This window comes from Babylonia areolata, chromosome 15 (assembly GCF_041734735.1).
Source record: "Babylonia areolata isolate BAREFJ2019XMU chromosome 15, ASM4173473v1, whole genome shotgun sequence".
NCBI lineage: Eukaryota > Metazoa > Mollusca > Gastropoda > Neogastropoda > Buccinidae > Babylonia > Babylonia areolata.
In genome coordinates this window covers 35,225,470-35,249,684 of record NC_134890.1, presented here as the reverse complement: position 1 = coordinate 35,249,684, position 24,215 = coordinate 35,225,470, and the positions used below count along the sequence as shown (strand labels likewise).

General features: G+C 45.9%; 1 protein-coding gene across 1 annotated transcript in view; it reads right to left on the bottom strand.

Moving 5' to 3' along the window:
* Positions 1–1,465: 1,465 nt before the first annotated feature.
* LOC143290606 (zinc transporter ZIP4-like) overlaps positions 1,466–24,215 on the bottom strand; it is a 61,217-nt gene continuing 38,467 nt past the window's right edge. The window contains exons 11-16 of the mRNA XM_076600204.1: positions 22,753–22,820; positions 17,441–17,503; positions 14,516–14,555; positions 9,995–10,147; positions 9,410–9,597; positions 1,466–4,270 (exon numbers count right to left, since the gene is read on the bottom strand). Coding sequence (XP_076456319.1) covers positions 4,139–4,270; positions 9,410–9,597; positions 9,995–10,147; positions 14,516–14,555; positions 17,441–17,503; positions 22,753–22,820 — 644 coding nt within the window. The 3' untranslated portion in view covers positions 1,466–4,138. The remainder of the gene's footprint in view (positions 4,271–9,409; positions 9,598–9,994; positions 10,148–14,515; positions 14,556–17,440; positions 17,504–22,752; positions 22,821–24,215) is intronic.

The following is a 24,215-nucleotide window of genomic DNA, read 5'->3' as shown; positions in this document are numbered from 1 at the left end:
CCTCATACTTTGAGCCATGAGGTCCACGCCGATCCATGACATGGAGAAAACTGCTAACGTCGAGCCCCTGGAGAGAAGACGCGACCTGAAAGTCCTGATGCAGGGAGAGAAGCTCAGAAGACTGCCCTCACACCACCTACACCACCTGGAGCAGCCCACCAAGAACCGTCTCAAACGTCAGAGCCTCAACCACCAGTATAAAGCACTCAGAGAACAGCACAGCGATGTTCTGACGGCAAAAGGGGAGTCTTGCACTGACCTTGCCTTGCCTGACTGGAGGCTCGACCAAGAGATAGAGGCCACCATCAGCCTCAGAGTTCCTGGCATCACCACCAAAGACCAGCAACCAGCTACTCTCAAGATCCTGACTCTGGCCATGATAGAGGAGTCCTACCTAGCCAGCTACTGGACCCATGTATACACGGACGGATCAGCGGAGGAAGCCACACACAACGGAGGCAGTGGTGTCTACGTCAGATTTCCCGATGGAGAACGCAGCAGCATCGCACTCCCTGGAGGAAAGCTCTGTTCCAATTTCAGAGCTGAAGTCCTGGCCATTAAAACAGCAGCAGAATTCCTCTCCTCCTGTGGAAAGCCCCTTGGCAGCATCTCCATCTTCACTGTCTCCATGTCCACACTCCAGGCCCTTGACTCCCCTGATCCTGGTCCACTGATCCAGTCCCTCAAGGCCTCCCTTACCCAGACAGCCCCAACGACCCTCCAGTGAGTGCCTGCCCATGTAGGCCCCCCAGGCAAGGAGCGTGCAGACCACCTTGCTAAGGAAGGAAGCCAGCTCACACAGCCGACCGTTCCTGCCACGTATGAGGAAGCTAAAACTCTCTTCCGCAGCAGATTCCGAAGAGGCTGGGTCACCCTGAACGGAGGCTACCAGGCGCACCAGGATCCCATCAAGACACTGGAGAGGAGACACCAGACTACCATCTACCGTCTTCGCACAGGACACAGCGGCCTCCGAGCACACCTGAAGAGGATTGGAGTGGCAGTCACATCCCTACGTGATTGCGGCCAGGCTGACCAGACCCCATCCCATATTCTCCAAGACTGCCCCCTGTATGAGAAGACGCGGCGGCGGTCCTGGCCTGGGGGTGCGGACCTCAACACCAAGCTCTGGGGGACGGTAGCCGATCTTCGCCGGACGTCCGAGTTTGCGGCATCCCTCGGACTTCGACCCTGACTGCGTAGCTGTCGAACGCCAAAGAAGGAAAGACAAGGTAAGAAGACAAAAGGCCATTTCAGCAGAACATCTCCAAAAACAGAAGAGCATTCTCTCTCTCTCTCTCTCTCTCTCTCTCTCTCTCTTGTGGCCGTATCGTAATAACAACATATGCAATGATAGTGGAAATATGATATCAAATGTTTAACACAGACCTGTATCTGCTGTTTGAATGTACAATGATGTGCATAAGTTCGGTCAGCATGAGATGAAAACCCAAAGGATACAAGTCCGGTCCAATTGTGTATTTTTTATAGAAACTTTATTGTATACATGACCATTTTCTTCCATTTACATTTTCTTCCAAATTACATAAAGATTGTATGTACATTCATCACTGCATAACAATAGTAGAACAAATATAGACCTAATTAAAATCAGAAAAAAAAACACCAAAAGACTGACTGCCGCTAATGAAACATCGCATAGTGTGTACATGATAATTATGTCCTCTGTAGTCATTGAAAAAATCACGAAGCAACAAAACATCAATTTCTGAATATCCGGGTGTCTCTTCTGTAGTCATTCGAAACAATCAACTGAAGACAGCTACAAAATCAACTTCTGTCTGGAAATCAAGCACTCATGGACACACACACACACACACACACACACACACACACACACACACACACACAAGGACCACCATTGTTAAGTCAAATTTTTCTCTTCATTTAGTCTCCATCTTCAAAGTAGGACGCCCCTAAAAACTGCCCCAACATCCCTGCCTCAAGTGGCTTCAAATTTCATGTAAAAACGACAACAACAAAACAAAAAAAGTTTTATGAGGAAGAAAAAATGTAATTATTTCATATGTGCAAACCAAAGATCATTTCTATCATCCCTCCCCATCTTTGTGTGCGATATCATGTGGAGAGAAGGCTGTTCTGTTGGGCAGGGCATGGGGGACACACATTATTCACAGTTTACACGGCAAAAAGCATGGGTGACACACATTATTCACAGTTTACACGGCAAAAAGCATGGGTGACACACATTATTCACAGTTTACACGGCAAAAAGCATGGGTGACACACATTATTCACAGTTCACACGTCAAAAAGCGTGGGTGAAACACATTATTCACAGTTCACACATCAAAAAGCGTGGATGAAACACATTATTCAGTTTACACATCAAAAAGCGTGGGTGAAACACATTATTCACAGTTCACACGTCAAAAGGCGTGGATGAAACACAATGCATACACTTCACTCATCAAAGGTGAGTGTAAAAAGAACTAGACGGTAGAAAGAGGAATCACTCTGAACGAAGTACATGGCCTAAGTACTGAACTTCGGAAATACAGTTCCTTACAAATGTTATGCACCACTTCCGACAAGGTGTGTTTTTATTTTTGTTTTTTGCAATATAAATCGCTCAACAGCAAAAATATATAAAGGCTCATACATTACAGATGAGAAAACTGATCTTTTTTCATTCCCACATACCCCTGACGCTCATTTTGTCCTACTGTCAAATTAAATGATTAATCAATAAAGTACAATTTATAAAATTATATGGCAGTGTCAGTCATGCTGTGTGTGCTAACGTTTTAAAAGGTTTCACTATTTGCAAATAAAACTTACAACTGCACGATTTTCTTCCCAATCCCGTAAATTCTGTAAGAAAATACATAGTTCCATGAGTACCCAGTACTGATATTTCCAACTTTCATCAGAACAAATACAAGTTCTGGTATCACTACTTCCCGTTTTGGGGACACTGTCACTGAAAGAGTGCCAGAGAACTAAACGATTTGTTAGAATGTCACAGCCGAGTTTTGTAAGCCCTTCATGATTTGTTTCATGTATTTCATCGCCTTTAATGTGAATTTTTCATATCTGATTCTCAACTGAAATACATTGACCAGCCCCTAAAGAATGAATATCGGTATTAAGTGGCAGAGAATCGACACAGATTTCTAAATATGTTTTGAAATACATCTGGTCCACATGCAATATTTAATACATCTTGCGTTAGTTTATGTTGTCTTAAGAATGGAGGTCAACGCAGTATCAATCAACAGTTGGCGGTGGTTATACAGTATTATTCAACAGTCAGTGGTGGTTAATACAGTATTATTCAACAGTCAGTGGTGGTTAATACAGTATTATTCAACAGTCAGTGCTGGTTAATACAGTATCAATCAACAGTCAGTGCTGGTTAATACAGTGTTATTCAACAGTCAGTGCTGGTTAATACAGTATTATTCAACAGTCAGCGGTGGTTAATACAGTATTTTTCAACAGTCAGCGGTGGTTAATACAGCATCAATCAACAGTCAGTGGTGGTTAATACAGTATTAATCAACAGTCAGTGGTGGTTAATACAGTATCAATCAACAGTCAGCGGTGGTTAATACAGTATCAATCAACAGTCAGTGGTGGTTAATACAGTATTATTCAACATCAGTGGTGGTTAATACAGTATCAATCAACAGTCAGCGGCGGTTAATACAGTATCAATCAACAGTCAGTGGTGGTTAATACAATATCAATCAACAGTCAGTGGTGGTTAATACAGTATTATTCAACAGTCAGTGCTGGTTAATACAGTATCAATCAACAGTCAGCGGTGGTTAATACAGTATCAATCAACAGTCAGCGGCGGTTAATACAGTATCAATCAACAGTCAGTGGTGGTTAATACAATATCAATCAACAGTCAGTGGTGGTTAATACAGTATTATTCAACAGTCAGTGCTGGTTAATACAGTATCAATCAACAGTCAGCGGTGGTTAATACAGTATCAATCAACAGTCAGTGGTGGTTATACAGTATCAATCAAGAGTCAGTGGTGGTTAACACAGCATTATTCATTTGCCAGTCAGTCATGCAGCCAGTAAGGAGAAGGTGTCAGGGATCATGAATCGTGCCACAGTGTGCCCCAGCCAGGGTCCCTCAGTCGATGATGATGCGCTCCTCAAAGATGGCGATGATGAGCATGAGGAACACACCCAGCAGGATGCCCAGGTTGTTGAGGACGTAGACTGGGGTGTCCTGACAGTTCTCCTTGGACGTCATCTGGGGCAGCTGTACAGCACAGCACAGCACACTGTGTTCATGTCAATCCTACATACAGCACAGCACAGTGTGTTCATGTCAATCCTACATACAGCACAGCACAGCACACTGTGCTCATGTCAATCCTACATACAGCACAGCACAGTGTGTTCATGTCAATCCTACATACAGCACAGCACAGCACACTGTGTTCATGTCAATCCTACATACAGCACAGCACAGCACACTGTGTTCATGTCAATCCTACATACAGCACAGCACAGCACACTGTGTTCATGTCAATCCTACATATAGCACAGCACAGTGTGTTCATGTCAATCCTACATACAGCACAGCACAGCACACTGTGTTCATGTCAGTCCTACATATAGCACAGCACAGCACACTGTGTTCATGTCAATCCTACATACAGCACAGCACAGCACACTGTGTTCATGTCAGTCCTACATACAGCACAGCACAGCACAGCACAGCACACTGTGTTCATGTCAATCCTACATACAGCACAGCACAGTACAGCACACTGTGTTCATGTCAGTCCTACATACAGCACAGCACAGCACAATGTGTTCATGTCAATCCTACATACAGCACAGCACAGCACACTGTGTTCATGTCAGTCCTACATACAGCACAGCACAGCACACTGTGTTCATGTCAGTCCTACATACAGCACAGCACAGCACACTGTGTTCATGTCAGTCCTACATACAGCACAGCACAGCACACTGTGTTCATGTCAATCCTACATACAGCACAGCACAGCACAGCACACTGTGTTCATGTCAATCCTACATACAGCACAGCACAGCGCAGCACAGCACACTGTGTTCATGTCAATCCTACATACAGCACAGCACAGCACAGCACAGCACACTGTGTTCATGTCAATCCTACATACAGCACAGCACAGCACAGCACACTGTGTTCATGTCAGTCCTACATACAGCACAGCACAGCACAGCACACTGTGTTCATGTCAGTCCTACATACAGCACAGCACAGCACACTGTGTTCATGTCAATCCTACATACAGCACAGCACAGCACACTGTGTTCATGTCAGTCCTACATACAGCACACACTGTTCATGTCATCACTGCACTCAGTCCTACTCCTACACACACTGTTCATGTCATCACTGCACTCAGTCCTACTCCTACACACACTGTTCATGTCATCACCACACTCAGTCCTACTCCTACACACACTGTTCATGTCATCACCGCACTCAGTCCTACTCCTACACACACTGTTCATGTCATCACCGCACTCAGTCCTACTCCTACACACACTGTTCATGTCATCACCGCACTCAGTCCTACTCCTACACACACTGTTCATGTCATCACTGCACTCAGTCCTACTCCTACACACACTGTTCATGTCATCACTGCACTCAGTCCTACTCCTACACACACTGTTCATGTCATCACTGCACTCAGTCCTACTCCTACACACACTGTTCATGTCATCACTGCACTCAGTCCTACTCCTACACACACTGTTCATGTCATCACTGCACTCAGTCCTACTCCTACACACACTGTTCATGTCATCACCACACTCAGTCCTACTCCTACACACACTGTTCATGTCATCACCACACTCAGTCATACTCCTACACACACTGTTCATGTCATCACCGCACTCAGTCATACTCCTACACACACTGTTCATGTCATCACCGCACTCAGTCCTACTCCTACACACACTGTTCATGTCATCACTGCACTCAGTCCTACTCCTACACACACTGTTCATGTCATCACCACACTCAGTCCTACTCCTACACACACTGTTCATGTCATCACTGCACTCAGTCCTACTCCTACACACACTGTTCATGTCATCACTGCACTCAGTCCTACTCCTACACACACTGTTCATGTCATCACTGCACTCAGTCCTACTCCTACACACACTGTTCATGTCATCACTGCACTCAGTCATACTCCTACACACACTGTTCATGTCATCACCGCACTCAGTCATACTCCTACACACACTGTTCATGTCATCACCGCACTCAGTCCTACTCCTACACACACTGTTCATGTCATCACTGCACTCAGTCCTACTCCTACACACACTGTTCATGTCATCACCGCACTCAGTCCTACTCCTACACACACTGTTCATGTCATCACCACACTCAGTCCTACTCCTACACACACTGTTCATGTCATCACCACACTCAGTCATACTCCTACACACACTGTTCATGTCATCACCGCACTCAGTCATACTCCTACACACACTGTTCATGTCATCACCGCACTCAGTCCTACTCCTACACACACTGTTCATGTCATCACTGCACTCAGTCCTACTCCTACACACACTGTTCATGTCATCACCACACTCAGTCCTACTCCTACACACACTGTTCATGTCATCACTGCACTCAGTCCTACTCCTACACACACTGTTCATGTCATCACTGCACTCAGTCCTACTCCTACACACACTGTTCATGTCATCACTGCACTCAGTCCTACTCCTACACACACTGTTCATGTCATCACTGCACTCAGTCATACTCCTACACACACTGTTCATGTCATCACCGCACTCAGTCATACTCCTACACACACTGTTCATGTCATCACCGCACTCAGTCCTACTCCTACACACACTGTTCATGTCATCACTGCACTCAGTCCTACTCCTACACACACTGTTCATGTCATCACCGCACTCAGTCCTACTCCTACACACACTGTTCATGTCATCACCACACTCAGTCCTACTCCTACACACACTGTTCATGTCATCACTGCACTCAGTCCTACTCCTACACACACTGTTCATGTCATCACTGCACTCAGTCCTACTCCTACACACACTGTTCATGTCATCACCACACTCTGTCCTACTCCTACACACACTGTTCATGTCATCACCACACTCAGTCCTACTCCTACACACACTGTTCATGTCATCGTGAGTCAGAGAGCACCAAGACACTTGATTTACGGTGAACTTGGTCGCTATCCCTTGTATGTGACCACCTACTCCAAGCGTCTTAAATTTTGGCTTCGTATTGTCTTTATGGATAATGACCGTTTCCCTAAGAAAGCTTATAATATGATGTTATCATCGCAAAGTCATAATTATTGTACTTGGGCTTGCTCTGTGAGAAATGTTTTGTATAAATTTGGATTTGGTGTTGTTTGGGAGGCTCAGTCAGTTGGTAATGTGAAAATGTTTATGACTGAATTTAAGCAGCGTCTAGTTGATTGCTTTACTCAAGACTGGCATTCAGCTCTCCAGCCTCACGATTTTTATGATGTGTATTCAGCTTACAACCAGTCTTTGTCACTTAAACCTTACTTGAATAATGTCAAATGTATAAATATGCGCCGTGTTTTTTCCCAATTTAGAATTGGAATGTCCAACTTACGCTCACACTTTTTGCAGTTTAACTATGATGGGCAAAGTAGGAATTGTCCTTTTTGTGATGACACTCCGGAAACCGAAATGCATTTTCTTTTGGTCTGCCCTAAGTACTGTTCCCTGCGCTCTCAGTTTATTCCTGCTAAATTTCACAAACATCAAAGTGCATCTAAGATGTCCATGTTGTTATCTTGTGCGAGTGAGAGATTGAGTGTTAGTATATGCAAGTTTGTATTCAAAGCGTTTTCATTACGAGCAAATGCTCTAGAATCGTTATCAATGCCCATGTAGTTCAATGGTTGTCCTAGTATTCATTTCCCTGTATTAATTCTGTTTGTCCTTGTGAACTCCATTGTTATGGATCTGTGGTCTGACAATTAAAATATTTCGACTTCGACTTCGACTGTTCATGTCATCACTGCACTCAGTCCTACTCCTACACACACTGTTCATGTCATCACCACACTCAGTCCTACTCCTACACACACTGTTCATGTCATCACTGTACTCAGTCCTACTCCTACACACACTGTTCATGTCATCACTGCACTCAGTCCTACTCCTACACACACTGTTCATGTCATCACCGCACTCAGTCCTACTCCTACACACACTGTTCATGTCATCACCACACTCAGTCCTACTCCTACACACACTGTTCATGTCATCACCACACTCAGTCCTACTCCTACACACACTGTTCATGTCATCACTGCACTCAGTCCTACTCCTACACACACTGTTCATGTCATCACCACACTCAGTCCTACTCCTACACACACTGTTCATGTCATCACTGCACTCAGTCCTACTCCATCAAAACACACCACACATGTGCCTTGTCACTGTCCACAGAACACACAGGGACAGTCACTTCACATGCACTGTGTCCAGGGCTGGGCACAGGAAGGTGGGACCCAATCCTGTCCTTCCATCCTTTTACCCTTCCTACACCGTTCTCAGCTACCCCTTCACACCTTGGTCACACACACACACACACTAACCAGGTCCACCAGGGAAATATAAAGGAACATGCCGGCAGCCACACACACACACACACTAACCAGGTCCACCAGGGCAATATAAAGGAACATGCCGGCAGCCACACACACACACACACTAACCAGGTCCACCAGGGCAATATAAAGGAACATGCCGGCAGCCACACACACACACACACTAACCAGGTCCACCAGGGCAATATAAAGGAACATGCCGGCAGCCACACACACACACACACTAACCAGGTCCACCAGGGAAATATAAAGGAACATGCCGGCAGCCACACACACACACACACTAACCAGGTCCACCAGGGCAATATAAAGGAACATGCCGGCAGCCACACACACACTAACCAGGTCCACCAGGGCAATATAAAGGAACATGCCGGCAGCCACACACACACACACACTAACCAGGTCCACCAGGGCAATATAAAGGAACATGCCGGCAGCCACACACACACACACACTAACCAGGTCCACCAGGGCAATATAAAGGAACATGCTGGCAGCCACACACACACTAACCAGGTCCACCAGGGCAATATAAAGGAACATGCCGGCAGCCACACACACACACACACACACACACACACACTAACCAGGTCCACCAGGGCAATATAAAGGAACATGCCGGCAGCCACACACACACACACACACACACACTAACCAGGTCCACCAGGGCAATATAAAGGAACATGCCAGCAGCCACACACACACACACACACACACACACACATACTAACCAGGTCCACCAGGGCAATATAAAGGAACATGCCGGCAGCCACAGCAAAAATCCAGGTCTGCACGTCTCCCTGTGTGGCCAGGGCCAGGCTGACGAAGAGGCCCAGGAAGGCCGTGAGGGAGGAGGTCAGGTTCCAGAACACCGCCTTCCCCACAGTCAGTCCGTTCTTCAGCAGCACCGCGAAGTCACCTGGCGTCATCGTCATCATTATCATCATCATCATAATTATCATCGTCATCATTATCATCGTCATTGTTGTGGTCAAGATAGTCATCGTCATCATCACCAACATCAGCGTCATCATCATCATCGTCGTAGTCAGCGTCATCCACCACACAAACACACACACACACACACACACACACACACACACACAAGCGTGCACTCATTCACACACACACAAAGCATGCACTCACACACGCACACACAAAAACACATACACAAGCGCGCACTCACACACATGAACAGACTAACACACTTACACACATACGTAAGCACACACACACACGTAAACATACACATACACGAGCGCGCACTCACATTCACACACACGCAAGCGCGCACTCACACACACACACACACTGACCTAACTCGTGGGGCAGCTCATGGCAGAAGACAGCGATACCAGTGGCGATGCCCACGGCAGTACTATTGGAGAAGGCCGCCCCAATGGCCAGTCCGTCAGCAAAGTTGTGCACAGCGTCTCCAACCACGATCATCACTGTCAGAGCCATGCTACCTGCAACGGTTAGTACGTGCTGTACACACTCTGAGGGCTGTGTGTGTGTGTGTGTGTGTGTGTGTGTGTGTGTGTCTGTGTGTGTGTGTGTCTGTGTGTGTGTGTGTGTGTATGTGTGTGTGTGTGTGTGTGTGTGTGTGTGTGATCACCATCCTGAGTCAGGTCTGGTCATTAGATCTGCTACTGGTAACCTGTAATCCAGTACAACCTGTTCTCCCACCGCTCCCTTACGGGACTGGTGAGGCGGGTGGCTAGACACCCTTATGGAATTAAAAACGAGATCCATAAAAGGGCGTCGGCTCAGGAGAGCCACCGACGGCCATCTAGCTCCACCGTGCTGTGTGCATGCCACACGCAGTTGGCCCCCGGGGTGTGTCTACCCATGCATGCGAAGTCTGGATCCGGCAGAATCTGCGGAAGAGACATATCGGTTCAACGGAGAGGAAAGCGGTTACAGCAACGCACTGTGGAGTGCAGAGAGCAAGATGAGACACCGAAAGGATATCTTGGTCATCCACTGCATCTGTGCTCATCCTCCAGTCGTCTCGACTTAGTCTTGCCACTGGAAATTGGTGGACCCGGACGAGAGAGTGAGGTCGACTTTGCGCAACTCCTCTTCACTTTAAACAAACTCATCGTGCAAGTCATCAGTCATCCTTAATGACCTTTCATCCTTCATCCTTTCATCACCCCCAAGTCCTGTGGCGATAGGCGAGCGACGAAACGACAGGTGTGGGTACACTGGCAGTCGCAGCCGCAGACCTGCACGCAGGCGGCTCAGGCCATAGGGTCGTTCTTCGTCGACAGGAGCAGCGATGGAGCTCGGCAGCCGTCTCAGCGTCTGAGCAGCCCTCTTTAGGAATGCACTGCCCACCTCCCTGGCATGAGGAAGGGGCTAGAAAAGGTGCCCTAAAAATTGCCTGCTCCATATCACCCTGGCCAGCATACCGCGGCTGGCAGGGACCCTACATCAGCGGTCGAAACAAAGAGAAAGAAAAGAAAAAAAAAACAAGTATCGTTCCTCTCACCATTGGTGCTTGGAACATACTGACTCCTCCTGGATTGCTTTTGCTTCAGACCTGTGCAGAGCACGAACTGCTGATAACCAACACAGTTTTCTGCCTCCCTACCCGTAACAGGACGTCATGGATGCACCCTCGCTCAAAGCATTGGCATCTCATCGATTACGTCATCGTCAGGAAAAGGGATAGGCAAGATGTACGTGTGACAAAGACCATGTGCGGCGCCGAGTGTTGGACAAACCATCGCCTTGTAGTCTCGAAGCTGAATATTCGGATCCAACCCGAGAGACGTCCCCAAGGCCAGAAGGCTCCAAAACGGCTCAACATCGCTAAGCTGAAAAACATCACCATCAAACCGACCTTTGTGGAGCTGCTGGAAGATCGTCTGAAATCCGCCTCTCTGGACAACCAGAATGTGGAGTCTGACTGGAGGACTCTGCGCGAGCTGATCTATAGTACAGCTTCAAAGACCCTGGGACCCATGACCAGAAAGCACAAAGACTACTTTGATGAAAACTGTGATGAAATCAAGCAGCTTCTGGATGAGAAATGCCGTCTGCATCAAGCCTACCTGAGCAACCCAAAGTCCACATCGAAAAAGGATGCGTACAATGCCATCTGCAGGACTGTTCAGCAAACGTTACGTCAGATGCAGGATAAGTGGCTGAGTGACAAAACTGATGAGATCCAGGGATATGCTGACAGGCATGATATGAAGAGGTTCTATGATGCCTTAAAAGAAGTCTACGGCCCCACATCCTCAGGATCATCCCCCCTCCTCAGTGCAGATGAGAATACCTTGATCACTGAGAAGGAGAAAATTCTCGAACGCTGGGCTGAGCACTTCAACAGTGTCTTAAATCGCCCTTCCTCCATAAATGATGAAGCCATAGACCATCTCCCACAAGTCCCCATCAACGAAGCACTGGACGATCCGCCAACACTTCTTGAGACCCAGAAAGCAATCCGTCTGCTATCCAGTGGCAAAGCACCTGGCTCAGACTCCATACCAGCAGAGGTCTACAAGGACGGAGGCTCTGTGCTGACTGAGAAGCTCCATCAGCTGTACTCACTCATGTGGAAAGAAGAGACGATCCCCGAGGATTTCAAAGATGCATCTATCATTCACTTGTACAAGCGAAAGGGGAACCGGCAAGCCTGTGATAACCATCAGGGCATTTCCTTGCTCTCAATCGCAGGCAAGATACTTGCCAGGATCCTACTAAACTACCTCACAGCACACCTTGACCAAGGTCATTTGCCTGAGAGCCAATGTGGATCCCGGAAAGAGCGCAGAACCACCGACATGGTGTTTGCTGCAAGGCAGCTGCAAGAGAAATGTCAGGAGCAAAATGCTGATCTGTTCTCCACCTATGTCGACCTCACTAAGGCCTTTGACACCGTGAGTAGAGAGGGACTGTGGAAGATCATGGCCAAGTACAGATGCCCTCGGAAATTTATTTCCTTGGTCAGCCAATTCCATGAAGGCATGCAGACTCGAGTCCAGGACAATGGCGAAACATCTGCTCCTTTTCCTGTCACAAATGGTGTCAAGCAAGGCTGTGTCCTGGCGCCAACACTGTTCAGCCTCATGTTCTCTGCAATGCTTACTGATGCCTTCAGAGATGGCGATGTTGGAATTGGCCTAAAGTACCTCAGAAGGCTTCAAGCAAAAACGAAGGTCATGACAGATATCATCAGATACTTTTTGTTTGCTGATGATTGTGCCCTCAGCGCTGGATCTGAAGCTGAGATGCAACTCAGCGTCGGCAAGTTTGCCACTGTCAGCAGGAACTTCGGCCTTACCATCAGCACGAGGAAAACTGAAGTTCTCCATCAGCCAGCCCCAGGGAAACCCCACGTTGAGCCCAACATCACAGTCAATGGTCAGAGACAGTGCAGTGGAGCGGTTCACATAACTTGGCAGCACACTGTCACGAAATGCGACCATCGATGATGAAGTGAACGTCAGGATTGCAAGAGCAAGCGCAACCTTTGGTAGACTCTATGCAAATGTCTGGAACAGAAGAGGCATTGGTCTTGAGACCAAGCTAAAGGTCTACAGAGCAGTAGTTCTCCCCACACTACTGTACGCCTGCAAAACTTGGACAGTGTACCAACGACACACCAAGAAGCTGAACCACTTCCACACAACATGCCTCAGGAAGCTACTGAACATCAAGTGGCAAGACAGGACCCCAGACACGGAGGTGCTTGCAAAAGCCACCCTTCCCAGCATCTTCACCATCCTGATGCAGTCCCAGCTTCGCTGGGCTGGACATGTGACACGCATGCCAGACCATCAGCCGCCCAAAGGGCTCTTCTATGGCGAGCTGCAACAAGGGAAGAGATCACATGGAGGTCAGAAGAAGCGCTTCAGAGACACTCTGAAAGTCTATCTGAAAGCGTTTGATAACCCTGACTCCTGGGAGGAATCTGCAGTGGACCGTGACAAATGGCGCGCTGCTGTGCACAACGGCGCTAAGTTGTGCGAGGCCAACAGGACTGCTGCAGCTGTTCAGAAGAGGCAGGCCAGAAAGTCACGGGCAAACAAGCTCCCTAACAATGATAATAATTTATGCCTGTCTTTGTCTGCCCCAACTGTCAGCGAAAATTTCGTGCAGAGATTGGACTATTCAGCCATCTGCGCATTCACAGATAGGTTCATGAGTATCCCCCGCCACCACCACCACCACCCTCCCCCCATCCCCCCAGCTGGATGACAACGATGGTCATCATCGATCTCGATGGACACACACCACCGTGTGTGTGTGTGTGTGTGTGTATGTGTGCGTGTGTGTGTGTGAGGGCTGTGTGTGTGTGTGTGTGTGTGTGTGTGGTGTGTGTCTGTGTGTCTGTGCGTGTATATCCTTGTTTCTTTTTGTTCTTTTAGCATAGGTTTGCAAAAGAAGACCTGTAACGGCCTCCTTGGAGACAACAACAACAGGTGACAACAACAACAGGTGATACTGGTGGAGAAGGACTGACCTGTAACGGCCTCCTTGGAAACAACAACAACAACAACAGGTGATACTGGTGGAGAAGGACTGACCTGTAACGGCCTCCTTGGAAACAACAACAACAACAACAGGTGACAACAACAACAACAGGTGATACTGGTGGAGAAGGACTGACCTGTAACGGCCTCCTTGGAAACAACAACAACAACAACAGGTGACAACAACAACAACACGTGATACTGGTGGAGAAGGACTGACCTGTAACGGCCTCCTTGGAAACAACAACAACAACAACACGTGATACTGGTGGAGAAGGACTGACCTGTAACGGCCTCCTTGGAAACAACAACAACAACAACAGGTGATACTGGTGGAGAAGGACTGACCTGTAACGGCCTCAGTGGAGTCCTCCAGATCCTTGGTGGTCTGTCAAACAGAGCTGTCAATCAGTGCCACTGTGTGTGTGTGTGTGTGTGTGCGCACGCGCGCGTGCGTTTGCCACTGTGGGTGTGCGTGCGTGCGTGCGTGCGCGCGTGCGTGTGTGTGTGTGTGTATGTGTGTTTCTTTGCCTCTGTGCGTGTGTGTGTGTGTGTTTGCCTCTCTGTGTGTATATGCCTGTGTGTGTGTGTGTGTGTGTGTGTGTGTGTGTGTGTGTGATAAGCACATCAAACTATGCTGCAGTCAAGGCCAACAGTCATATTGTTTCCCTGACACGCACCGACATAAACTGTCTACATTGTAGTGGTAAGTCCACAATCGACAGTTCCGGGCACACACACACACACACACACACACACACACACACACACACTTACAGACAGAACACTGTACACACAGCATTGTAGACAACATTCAGACACTGCACTGTCGACACTGCCAACACAGGACACAGAAACTGAAGAACTCGGGGCAGTCCTCAAAGCTACATGAAGACAGCCATGTGAAGACAGCCAACAGAAGGACACAGGAACTGAAGAACTCGGGGCAGTCCTCAAAGCTACATGTAGACAGCCACGTGAAGACAGCCAACACAGGACACAGGAAGTGAAGAACTCGGGGCAGTCCTCAAAGCTACATGTAGACAGCCACGTGAAGACAGCCAACAGAAAGGACACAGGAACTGAAGAACTAGGGGCAGTCCTCAAAGCTACATGAAGACAGCCATGTGAAGACAGCCAACACAGGACACAGGAAGTGAAGAACTCGGGGCAGTCCTCAAAGCTACATGAAGACAGCCATGTGAAGACAGCCAACAGAAAGGACACAGAAACTGAAGAACTCGGGGCAGTCCTTAAAGCTACATGTACATGAAGACAGCAATGTGAAGACAGCCATCACAGGACACAGGAAGTGAAGAAATAATGGCAGTCCTCAAAGCTACATGAAAACAGCCAACACAGGACACAGGAAGTGAAGAAATAATGGCAGTCCTCAAAGCTACATGAAAACAGCCAACACAGGACACAGGAAGTGAAGAAATAATGGCAGTCCTCAAAGCTACATGAAAACAGCCAACACATGAGACAGGAAGTGAAGAAATAATGGCAGTCCTCAAAGCTACATGAAAACAGCCAACACATGACACAGGAAGTGAAGAAATAATGGCAGTCCTCAAAGCTACATGAAAACAGCCAACACATGAGACAGGAAGTGAAGAAATAATGGCAGTCCTCAAAGCTACATGAAAACAGCCAACACATGAGACAGGAAGTGAAGAAATAATGGCAGTCCTCAAAGCTACATGAAGACAGCCAACACATGACACAGGAAGTGAAGAAATAATGGCAGTCCTCAAAGCTACATGAAGACAGCCAACACAGGACACAGGAAGTGAAGAAATAATGGCAGTCCTCAAAGCTACATGAAAACAGCCAACACAGGACACAGGAAGTGAAGAAATAATGGCAGTCCTCAAAGCTACATGAAAACAGCCAACACATGAGACAGGAAGTGAAGAAATAATGGCAGTCCTCAAAGCTACATGAAAACAGCCATCACAGGACACAGGAAGTGAAGAAATAATGGCAGTCCTTAAAGCTACATGAAAACAGCCAACACAGGACACAGGAAGTGAAGAAATAATGGCGGTCCTCAAAGCTACATGAAAACAGCCAACACAGGACACAGGAAGTGAAGAAATAATGGCAGTCCTCAAAGCTACATGAAAACAGCCAACACAGGACACAGGAAGTGAAGAAATAATGGCAGTCCTCAAAGCTACATGAAAACAGCCAACACATGAGACAGGAAGTGAAGAAATAATGGCAGTCCTCAAAGCTACATGAAAACAGCCAACACAGGACACAGGAAGTGAAGAAATAATGGCAGTCCCCAAAGCTACATGAAAACAGCCAACACAGGACACAGGAAGTGAAGAAATAATGGCGGTCCTCAAAGCTACATGAAAACAGCCAACACATGAGACAGGAAGTGAAGAAATAATGGCAGTCCTCAAAGCTACATGAAAACAGCCAACACATGAGACAGGAAGTGAAGAAATAATGGCGGTCCTCAAAGCTACATGAAAACAGCCAACACAGGACACAGGAAGTGAAGAAATAATGGCAGTCCTCAAAGCTACATGAAAACAGCCAACACAGGACACAGGAAGTGAAGAAATAATGGCGGTCCTCAAAGCTACATGAAAACAGCCAACACAGGACACAGGAAGTGAAGAAATAATGGCAGTCCTCAAAGCTACATGAAAACAGCCAACACATGAGACAGGAAGTGAAGAAATAATGGCGGTCCTCAAAGCTACATGAAAACAGCCAACACATGAGACAGGAAGTGAAGAAATAATGGCGGTCCTCAAAGCTACATGAAAACAGCCAACACAGGACACAGGAAGTGAAGAAATAATGGCGGTCCTCAAAGCTACATGAAAACAGCCAACACATGAGACAGGAAGTGAAGAAATAATGGCGGTCCTCAAAGCTACATGAAAACAGCCAACACATGAGACAGGAAGTGAAGAAATAATGGCGTCCTCAAAGCTACATGAAAACAGCCAACACATGAGACAGGAAGTGAAGAAATAATGGCGGTCCTCAAAGCTACATGAAAACAGCCAACACATGAGACAGGAAGTGAAGAAATAATGGCAGTCCTCAAAGCTACATGAAAACAGCCAACACATGACACAGGAAGTGAAGAAATAATGGCGGTCCTCAAAGCTACATGAAAACAGCCAACACAGGACACAGGAAGTGAAGAAATAATGGCGGTCCTCAAAGCTACATGAAAACAGCCAACAGACAAAACCCCAACCAAACAAAAAGGGCAGCAAAGGGAGAAAAGTGTGTCCCTACAGGAGTCAATTCCAGCTCCATTCCGTGATCATGTCCGTGTCCGTGCCTCGAGTCTGCTGTTCCCTGTCAACACACACACACACACACACACACACACACACACACACACACACACTATTATTGATATAACACTAAAAAAAAACAACTAAAAAAACACACACACACAACTCAAGAACAAAACACTGAACACAACGGTTGTCAACACTGGCGGATTTAGTTATGTGTTCTTAACTGTTGTCAATATAGTGTGTGTGTCATAACTGGTGTCCATAAAGTGTGTGTGTCATAACTGGTGTCAATATAGTGTGTGTGTCATAACTGGTGTCAACATGGTGTGTGTGTCATAACTGGTGTCAACATGGTGTGTGTGTCATAACTGGTGTCAACATGGTGTGTGTGTCATAACTGGTGTCCATATAGTGTGTGTGTCATAACTGGTGTCAATATAGTGTGTGTGTCATAACTGGTGTCAACATGGTGTGTGTGTCATAACCAGTGTCAATAGAGTGTGTGTGTCATAACTAGTGTCAACATGGTGTGTGTGTGATAACTGTTGTCAACATGGTGTGTGTCTTAACTGGTGTCAATATAGTGTGTGTGTTATAACTGTTGTCAATATAGTGTGTGTGTCATAACTGGTGTCAATATAGTGTGTGTCATAACTGGTGTCAACATGGTGTGTGTATCATAACTGTTGTCAATATAGTGTGTGTGTCATAACTGGTATCAACATGGTGTGTGCGTCATGGTGCGTGTGTCATAACTGTTGTCAACATGGTGTGTGTCATAACTGGTGTCAACATGGTGTGTGTGCGTGCGTGCGTGCGTGCGTGTGTGTGTGTGTGTGTGTGTGTGTGTGTGTGTGTGTGTGTGTGTGTGTGTGCGTGTGTCTGTGTCATAACTGTTGTCAACATGGTGTGTGTCATAACTGGTGTCAACATGGTATGAATCATAACTAGTGTCAACATGGTGTCATAACTGTTGTCAACATGGTGTGTGTGTCATAACTGGTGTCAACATGGTGTGTGTGTGGCATAACTGTTGTCAATATGGTGTGTGTGTTATAACTGGTGTCAATATGGTGTGTGTGTCATAACTGGTGTCAACATGGTGTGTGTACTACTGTCAACATGGTGTGTCATAACTGGTGTCAGCATGACAGAACAAGCTGTCATAACTTTTGTCAACATTGGCAGAACGTGCAGAGTGTTTATAACTGTTTTCAACACTGGCAGAACGTGCAGTGTGTTTATAACTGTTGTCAACACTGGCAGAACGTGCAGAGTGTTTATAACTGTTGTCAACACTGGCAGAACGTGCAGAGTGTTTATAACTGTTGTCAACACTGCAAAACATGCAGAGTGTTTATAACTGTTGTCAACACTACAGAACGTGCAGAGTGTTTATAACTGTTGTCAACACTGCAAAACGTGCAGTGTTTATAACTGTTGTCAAACTGCAGAACGTGCAGAGTGTTTATAACTGTTGTCAATACTGGCAGAACGTGCAGAGTGTTTATAACTGTTGTCAATACTGGCAGAACGTGCAGAGTGTTTATAACTGTTGTCAACATGGCAGAACGTGCAGAGTGTTTATAACTGTTGTCAATACTGGCAGAACGTGCAGAGTGTTTATAACTGTTGTCAACATGGCAGAACGTGCAGAGTGTTTATAACTGTTGTCAAACTGCAGAACGTGCAGAGTGTTATAACTGTTGTCAATACTGGCAGAACATGCAGAGTGTTATAACTGTTGTCAACACTGCAAAACATGCAGAGTGTTTATAACTGTTGTCAACACTACAGAACGTGCAGAGTGTTTATAACTGTTGTCAACACTGCAAAACGTGCAGAGTGTTTATAACTGTTGTCAACACTGCAGAACATGCAGAGTGTTATAACTGTTGTCAACACTGCAGAACATTCAGTGTTTATAACTGTTGTCAACACTGGCAGAACATGCAGAGTGTTATAACTGTTGTCAACACTGGCAGAACATGAAGTGCTTATAACTGTTGTCAACACTGCAGAACATTCAGAGTGTTTATAACTGTTGTCAACACTGCAGAACATGCAGAGTGTTATAACTGTTGTCAACACTGGCAGAACATGAAGTGCTTATAACTGTTGTCAACACTGCAGAACATTCAGAGTGTTTATAACTGTTGTCAACACTGGCAGAACATGAAGTGCTTATAACTGTTGTCAACACTGCAGAACATTCAGAGTGTTTATAACTGTTGTCAACACTACAGAACATTCAGAGTGTTTATAACTATTGTCAACACTGCAGAACATTCAGAGTGCTTATAACTGTTGTCAACACTGCAGAACATGCAGAGTGTTTATAACTGTTGTCAACACTACAGAACATGCAGAGTGTTTATAACTGTTGTCAACACTGCAGAACATGCAGAGTGTTTATAACTATTGTCAACACTGGCAGAACACGCAGTGTTTATAACTGTTGATCAACATGGCAGAACACGCAGTGTTTATAACTGTTGATCAACATGGCAGAACATGCAGGGTGTTTATAACTGTTGATCAACATGGCCGAACACGCAGTGTTTATAACTGATGTCAACATGGCAGAACATGCGGTCATAACTGTTGTCAACACTGCAGAACGTGTGGGGGGGTGGGGGGTGGGGGGGTATCGTAACTGTTGTCAACTCACTGATGGTCTCACACAATGGAAGGCCTGAAATCACAAGGTGTCATGTCAGCAACTCAGCTGGTTGGTGGTTGGTTGATTGCTTGCTTGTTTTGACAAGGGTGGGTGGTTGGTAGTGTCATGTCTCTCCATCTCCACCCAGTTCTGATCTGACGTGATGATGGCATGCCTATCTCCACCCAGCACCAGTTCTGATCTGACGTGATGATGTCATGTCTATCTCCACCCAGCACCAGTTCTGATCTGACGTGATGATGGCATGCCTATCTCCACCCAGCACCACTTCTGATCTGACGTGATGATGTCATGTCTATCTCCACCCAGCACCAGTTCTGATCTGACGTGATGATGGCATGCCTATCTCCACCCAGCACCAGTTCTGATCTGACGTGATGATGGCATGCCTATCTCCACCCAGCACCACTTCTGATCTGACGTGATGATGTCATGTCTCTCTATCTCCCCCTAGTTCTGATCTGACGTGATGATGTCATGTCTCTCTATCTCCCCCTAGTTCTGATCTGACGTGATGGTGTCATGCCTATCTCCACCCAGCACCAGTTCTGATCTGACGTGATGTCATGTCTCTCTATCTCCTCCCAGTTCTGATCTGACGTGATGATGTCATGTCTCTCTATCTCCACCCAGTTCTGATCTGACGTGATGGTGTCATGCCTATCTCCACCCAGCACCAGTTCTGATCTGACGTGATGGTTTCATGTCTCTCTATCTCCACCTAGTTCTGATCTGACGTGATGTCATGTCTCTCTATCTCCACCCAGTTCTGATCTGACGTGATGGTGTCATGTCTCTCTATCTCCACCTAGTTCTGATCTGACGTGATGTCATGTGTCTCTATCTCTCCCCCCAGTTCTGATCTGACGTGATGGTGTCATGCCTATCTCCACCCAGCACCAGTTCTGATCTGACGTGATGGTGTCATGTCTCTCTATCTCCACCTAGTTCTGATCTGACGTGATGTCATGTCTCTCTATCTCCACCTAGTTCTGATCTGACGTGATGGTGTCATGTCTCTCTATCTCCACCTAGTTCTGATCTGACGTGATGTCATGTGTCTCTATCTCCACCCAGTTCTGATCTGAAGTGATGCTGTCATGTCTCTCTATCTCCACCCAGTTGTGATCTGACGTGATAGTGTCTCTCTATCTCCACCCAGCACCAGTTCTGATCTGACCTGATGGTGTCATGTCTCTCTATCTCCACCCAGTTCTGATCTGACGTGATGTCATGTCTCTCTATCTCCACCCAGTTCTGATCTGACGTGATGTCATGTCTCTCTATCTCCACCCAGTTCTGATCTGACGTGATGGTGTCATGTCTCTCTATCTCCACCCAGTTGTGATCTGACGTGATGGTGTAATGTCTCTCTCCACCCAGTTCTGATCTGACGTGATGTCATGTCTCTCTATCTCCACCCAGCACCAGTTCTGATCTGACGTGATGGTGTCATGTCTCTCTATCTCCACCCAGTTCTGATCTGACGTGATGGTGTAATGTCTCTCTATCTCCACCCAGCACCAGTTCTGATCTGACGTGATGGTGTCATGTCTCTCTATCTCCACCCAGTTCTGATCTGACGTGATGGTGTCATGTCTCTCTATCTCCACCCAGTTCTGATCTGACGTGATGGTGTCATGTCTCTCTATCTCCACCCAGTTCTGATCTGACGTGATGGTGTCATGTCTCTCTATCTCCACCCAGTTCTGATCTGACGTGATGTCATATGTCTCTATCTCCACCCAGTTCTGATCTGACGTGATGGTGTCATGTCTATCTCCACCCAGTTCTGATCTGACGTGATGTCATGTCTCTCTATCTCCACCTAGCTCTGATCTGACGTGATGGTTCTGATCTGACGTGATGACGTACTAGATCCTTATATATATATATATATATATATATATATATATATATATATATATATATATATATATCAGTGACGTCAATGCCGGACGGTGTGTCTAACAACAATAATGACGTGAGTGATGTCAGTACTCACAGGACAGGTCTGTTTAACAACAATAATGACGTCAGTGATGTCAATGCTCACAGGAGAGGTGTGTCTAACAACAATGATAACGTCAGTGATGTGAATACAGGACAGGTGTGTCTAACAACAATGATGTCAGTGATGTCAATACTGACAGGACAGGTGTGTCTAACAACAATGATGACGTCAGTGATGTCAATACTCACAGGACAGGTGTGTCAACAAAAATAATGACGTCAGTGATGTCAATACAGGACAGGTATGTCTAACATCAATGATGATGTCAGTGAAGTCAATACGAACAGGACAGGTGTGTCTAACAACAATGATGTCAATACTAATAGGACAGGTGTGTCTAACAACAATGATGATGTCAGTGGTGTCAATACCGGACAGGTGTGTCTAACAACAATGATGATGTCAGTGGTGTCAATACAGGACAGGTGTGTCTAACAACAATGATGATGTCAGTGGTGTCAATACAGGACAGGTGTGTCTAACAACAATGATGATGTCAGTGATGTTAATACTCAGCACAGGTTTGTCTAACAATGTCAGTGATGTCAATACTCACAGGACAGGTGTGTCTATCAACAACGATGATGTCAGTGATGTCAATACTCACAGGACAGGTTCCCTTGGGTTTCCAGAACCGGACGAATAGAGTTTCCAGCAGGTAAAAAACATAGATCCCTGTACATATAGACACACCTTTATACATACATACATACATTATAGACATAGACACAGCAAAGTACTTTTATCTAAAGCAGACTATGTAGATCCCTGTACACAAACACATATTTATGTATGCATACATTATACATATGGATTTATAGACATACTGATCTCTGCACACGTAGACACGCCTTTATCTATGCATACATATACAGATAGATACGAATACATTTAGATCCTATGCACATAGGCATACATTTATGCATACGTTATACAGACAATACACAGATAGACAGACAGGACAGACAAACAGATAGATAGACAGAGATATGTACACTGATGATTATATAGATAGTTGTGAGAGCAATTCATGAAAAAGATGTGCATAGATGGACAAAGCAACAACACCGTAAGAGAGGAAGAGACCCACAATAGACTTGAAATAGAAAAACAAAACACCCACAATAGACTGGAAACAGAGCATCAAAATACCCACAATAGACTGGAAATAGACAAAAGACCTACAGTAGACTGGAAACAGGACAACAAAAGACCCACAGTAGACTGGAAATAGACAAAAGACCAACAGTACACTGGAAACAGGACAACAAAAGACCTACACTAGACTGGAAATAGACAAAAGACCAACAGTACACTGGAAACAGGACAACAAAAGACCTACACTAGACTGGAAATAGACAAAAGACCAACAGTAGACTGGAAATAGGACAACAAAAGACCTACAGTAGACTGGAAATAGACAAAAGACCAACAGTACACTGGAAACAGGACAACAAAAGACCTACACTAGACTGGAAATAGACAAAAGACCAACAGTACACTGGAAACAGGACAACAAAAGACCTACACTAGACTGGAAATAGACAAAAGACCAACAGTACACTGGAAACAGGACAACAAAAGACCTACACTAGACTGGAAATAGACAAAAGACCAACAGCAGACTGGAAATAGGACAACAAAAGACCTACAATAATCTGGAAATAGACAAAAGACCCACAGTAGACTGAAAATAGAACACCAAAAGACCCACAATAGACTGGAAATAGACAAAAGACCCACAACAGACTGGAAATAGAGCAACAAAAGACCCACAACAGACTGGAAACAGGACAACAAAAGACCTACAACAGACTGGAAACAGAACAACAAAAGACCCATAGCAGACTGAAAATAGAACAACAAAAGACCCATAGTACACTGGAGATAGAACAACAAAAGACCCAAGTACACTGGTGATAGAACAACAAAAGACCCATAGTACACTGGTGATAGAACAACAAAAGACCCATAGTACACTAGAGATAGAACAACAAAAGACCCATAGTACACTGGAGATAGAACAACAAAAGACCCATAGTACATACACTGGAGTTAGAACAACAAAAG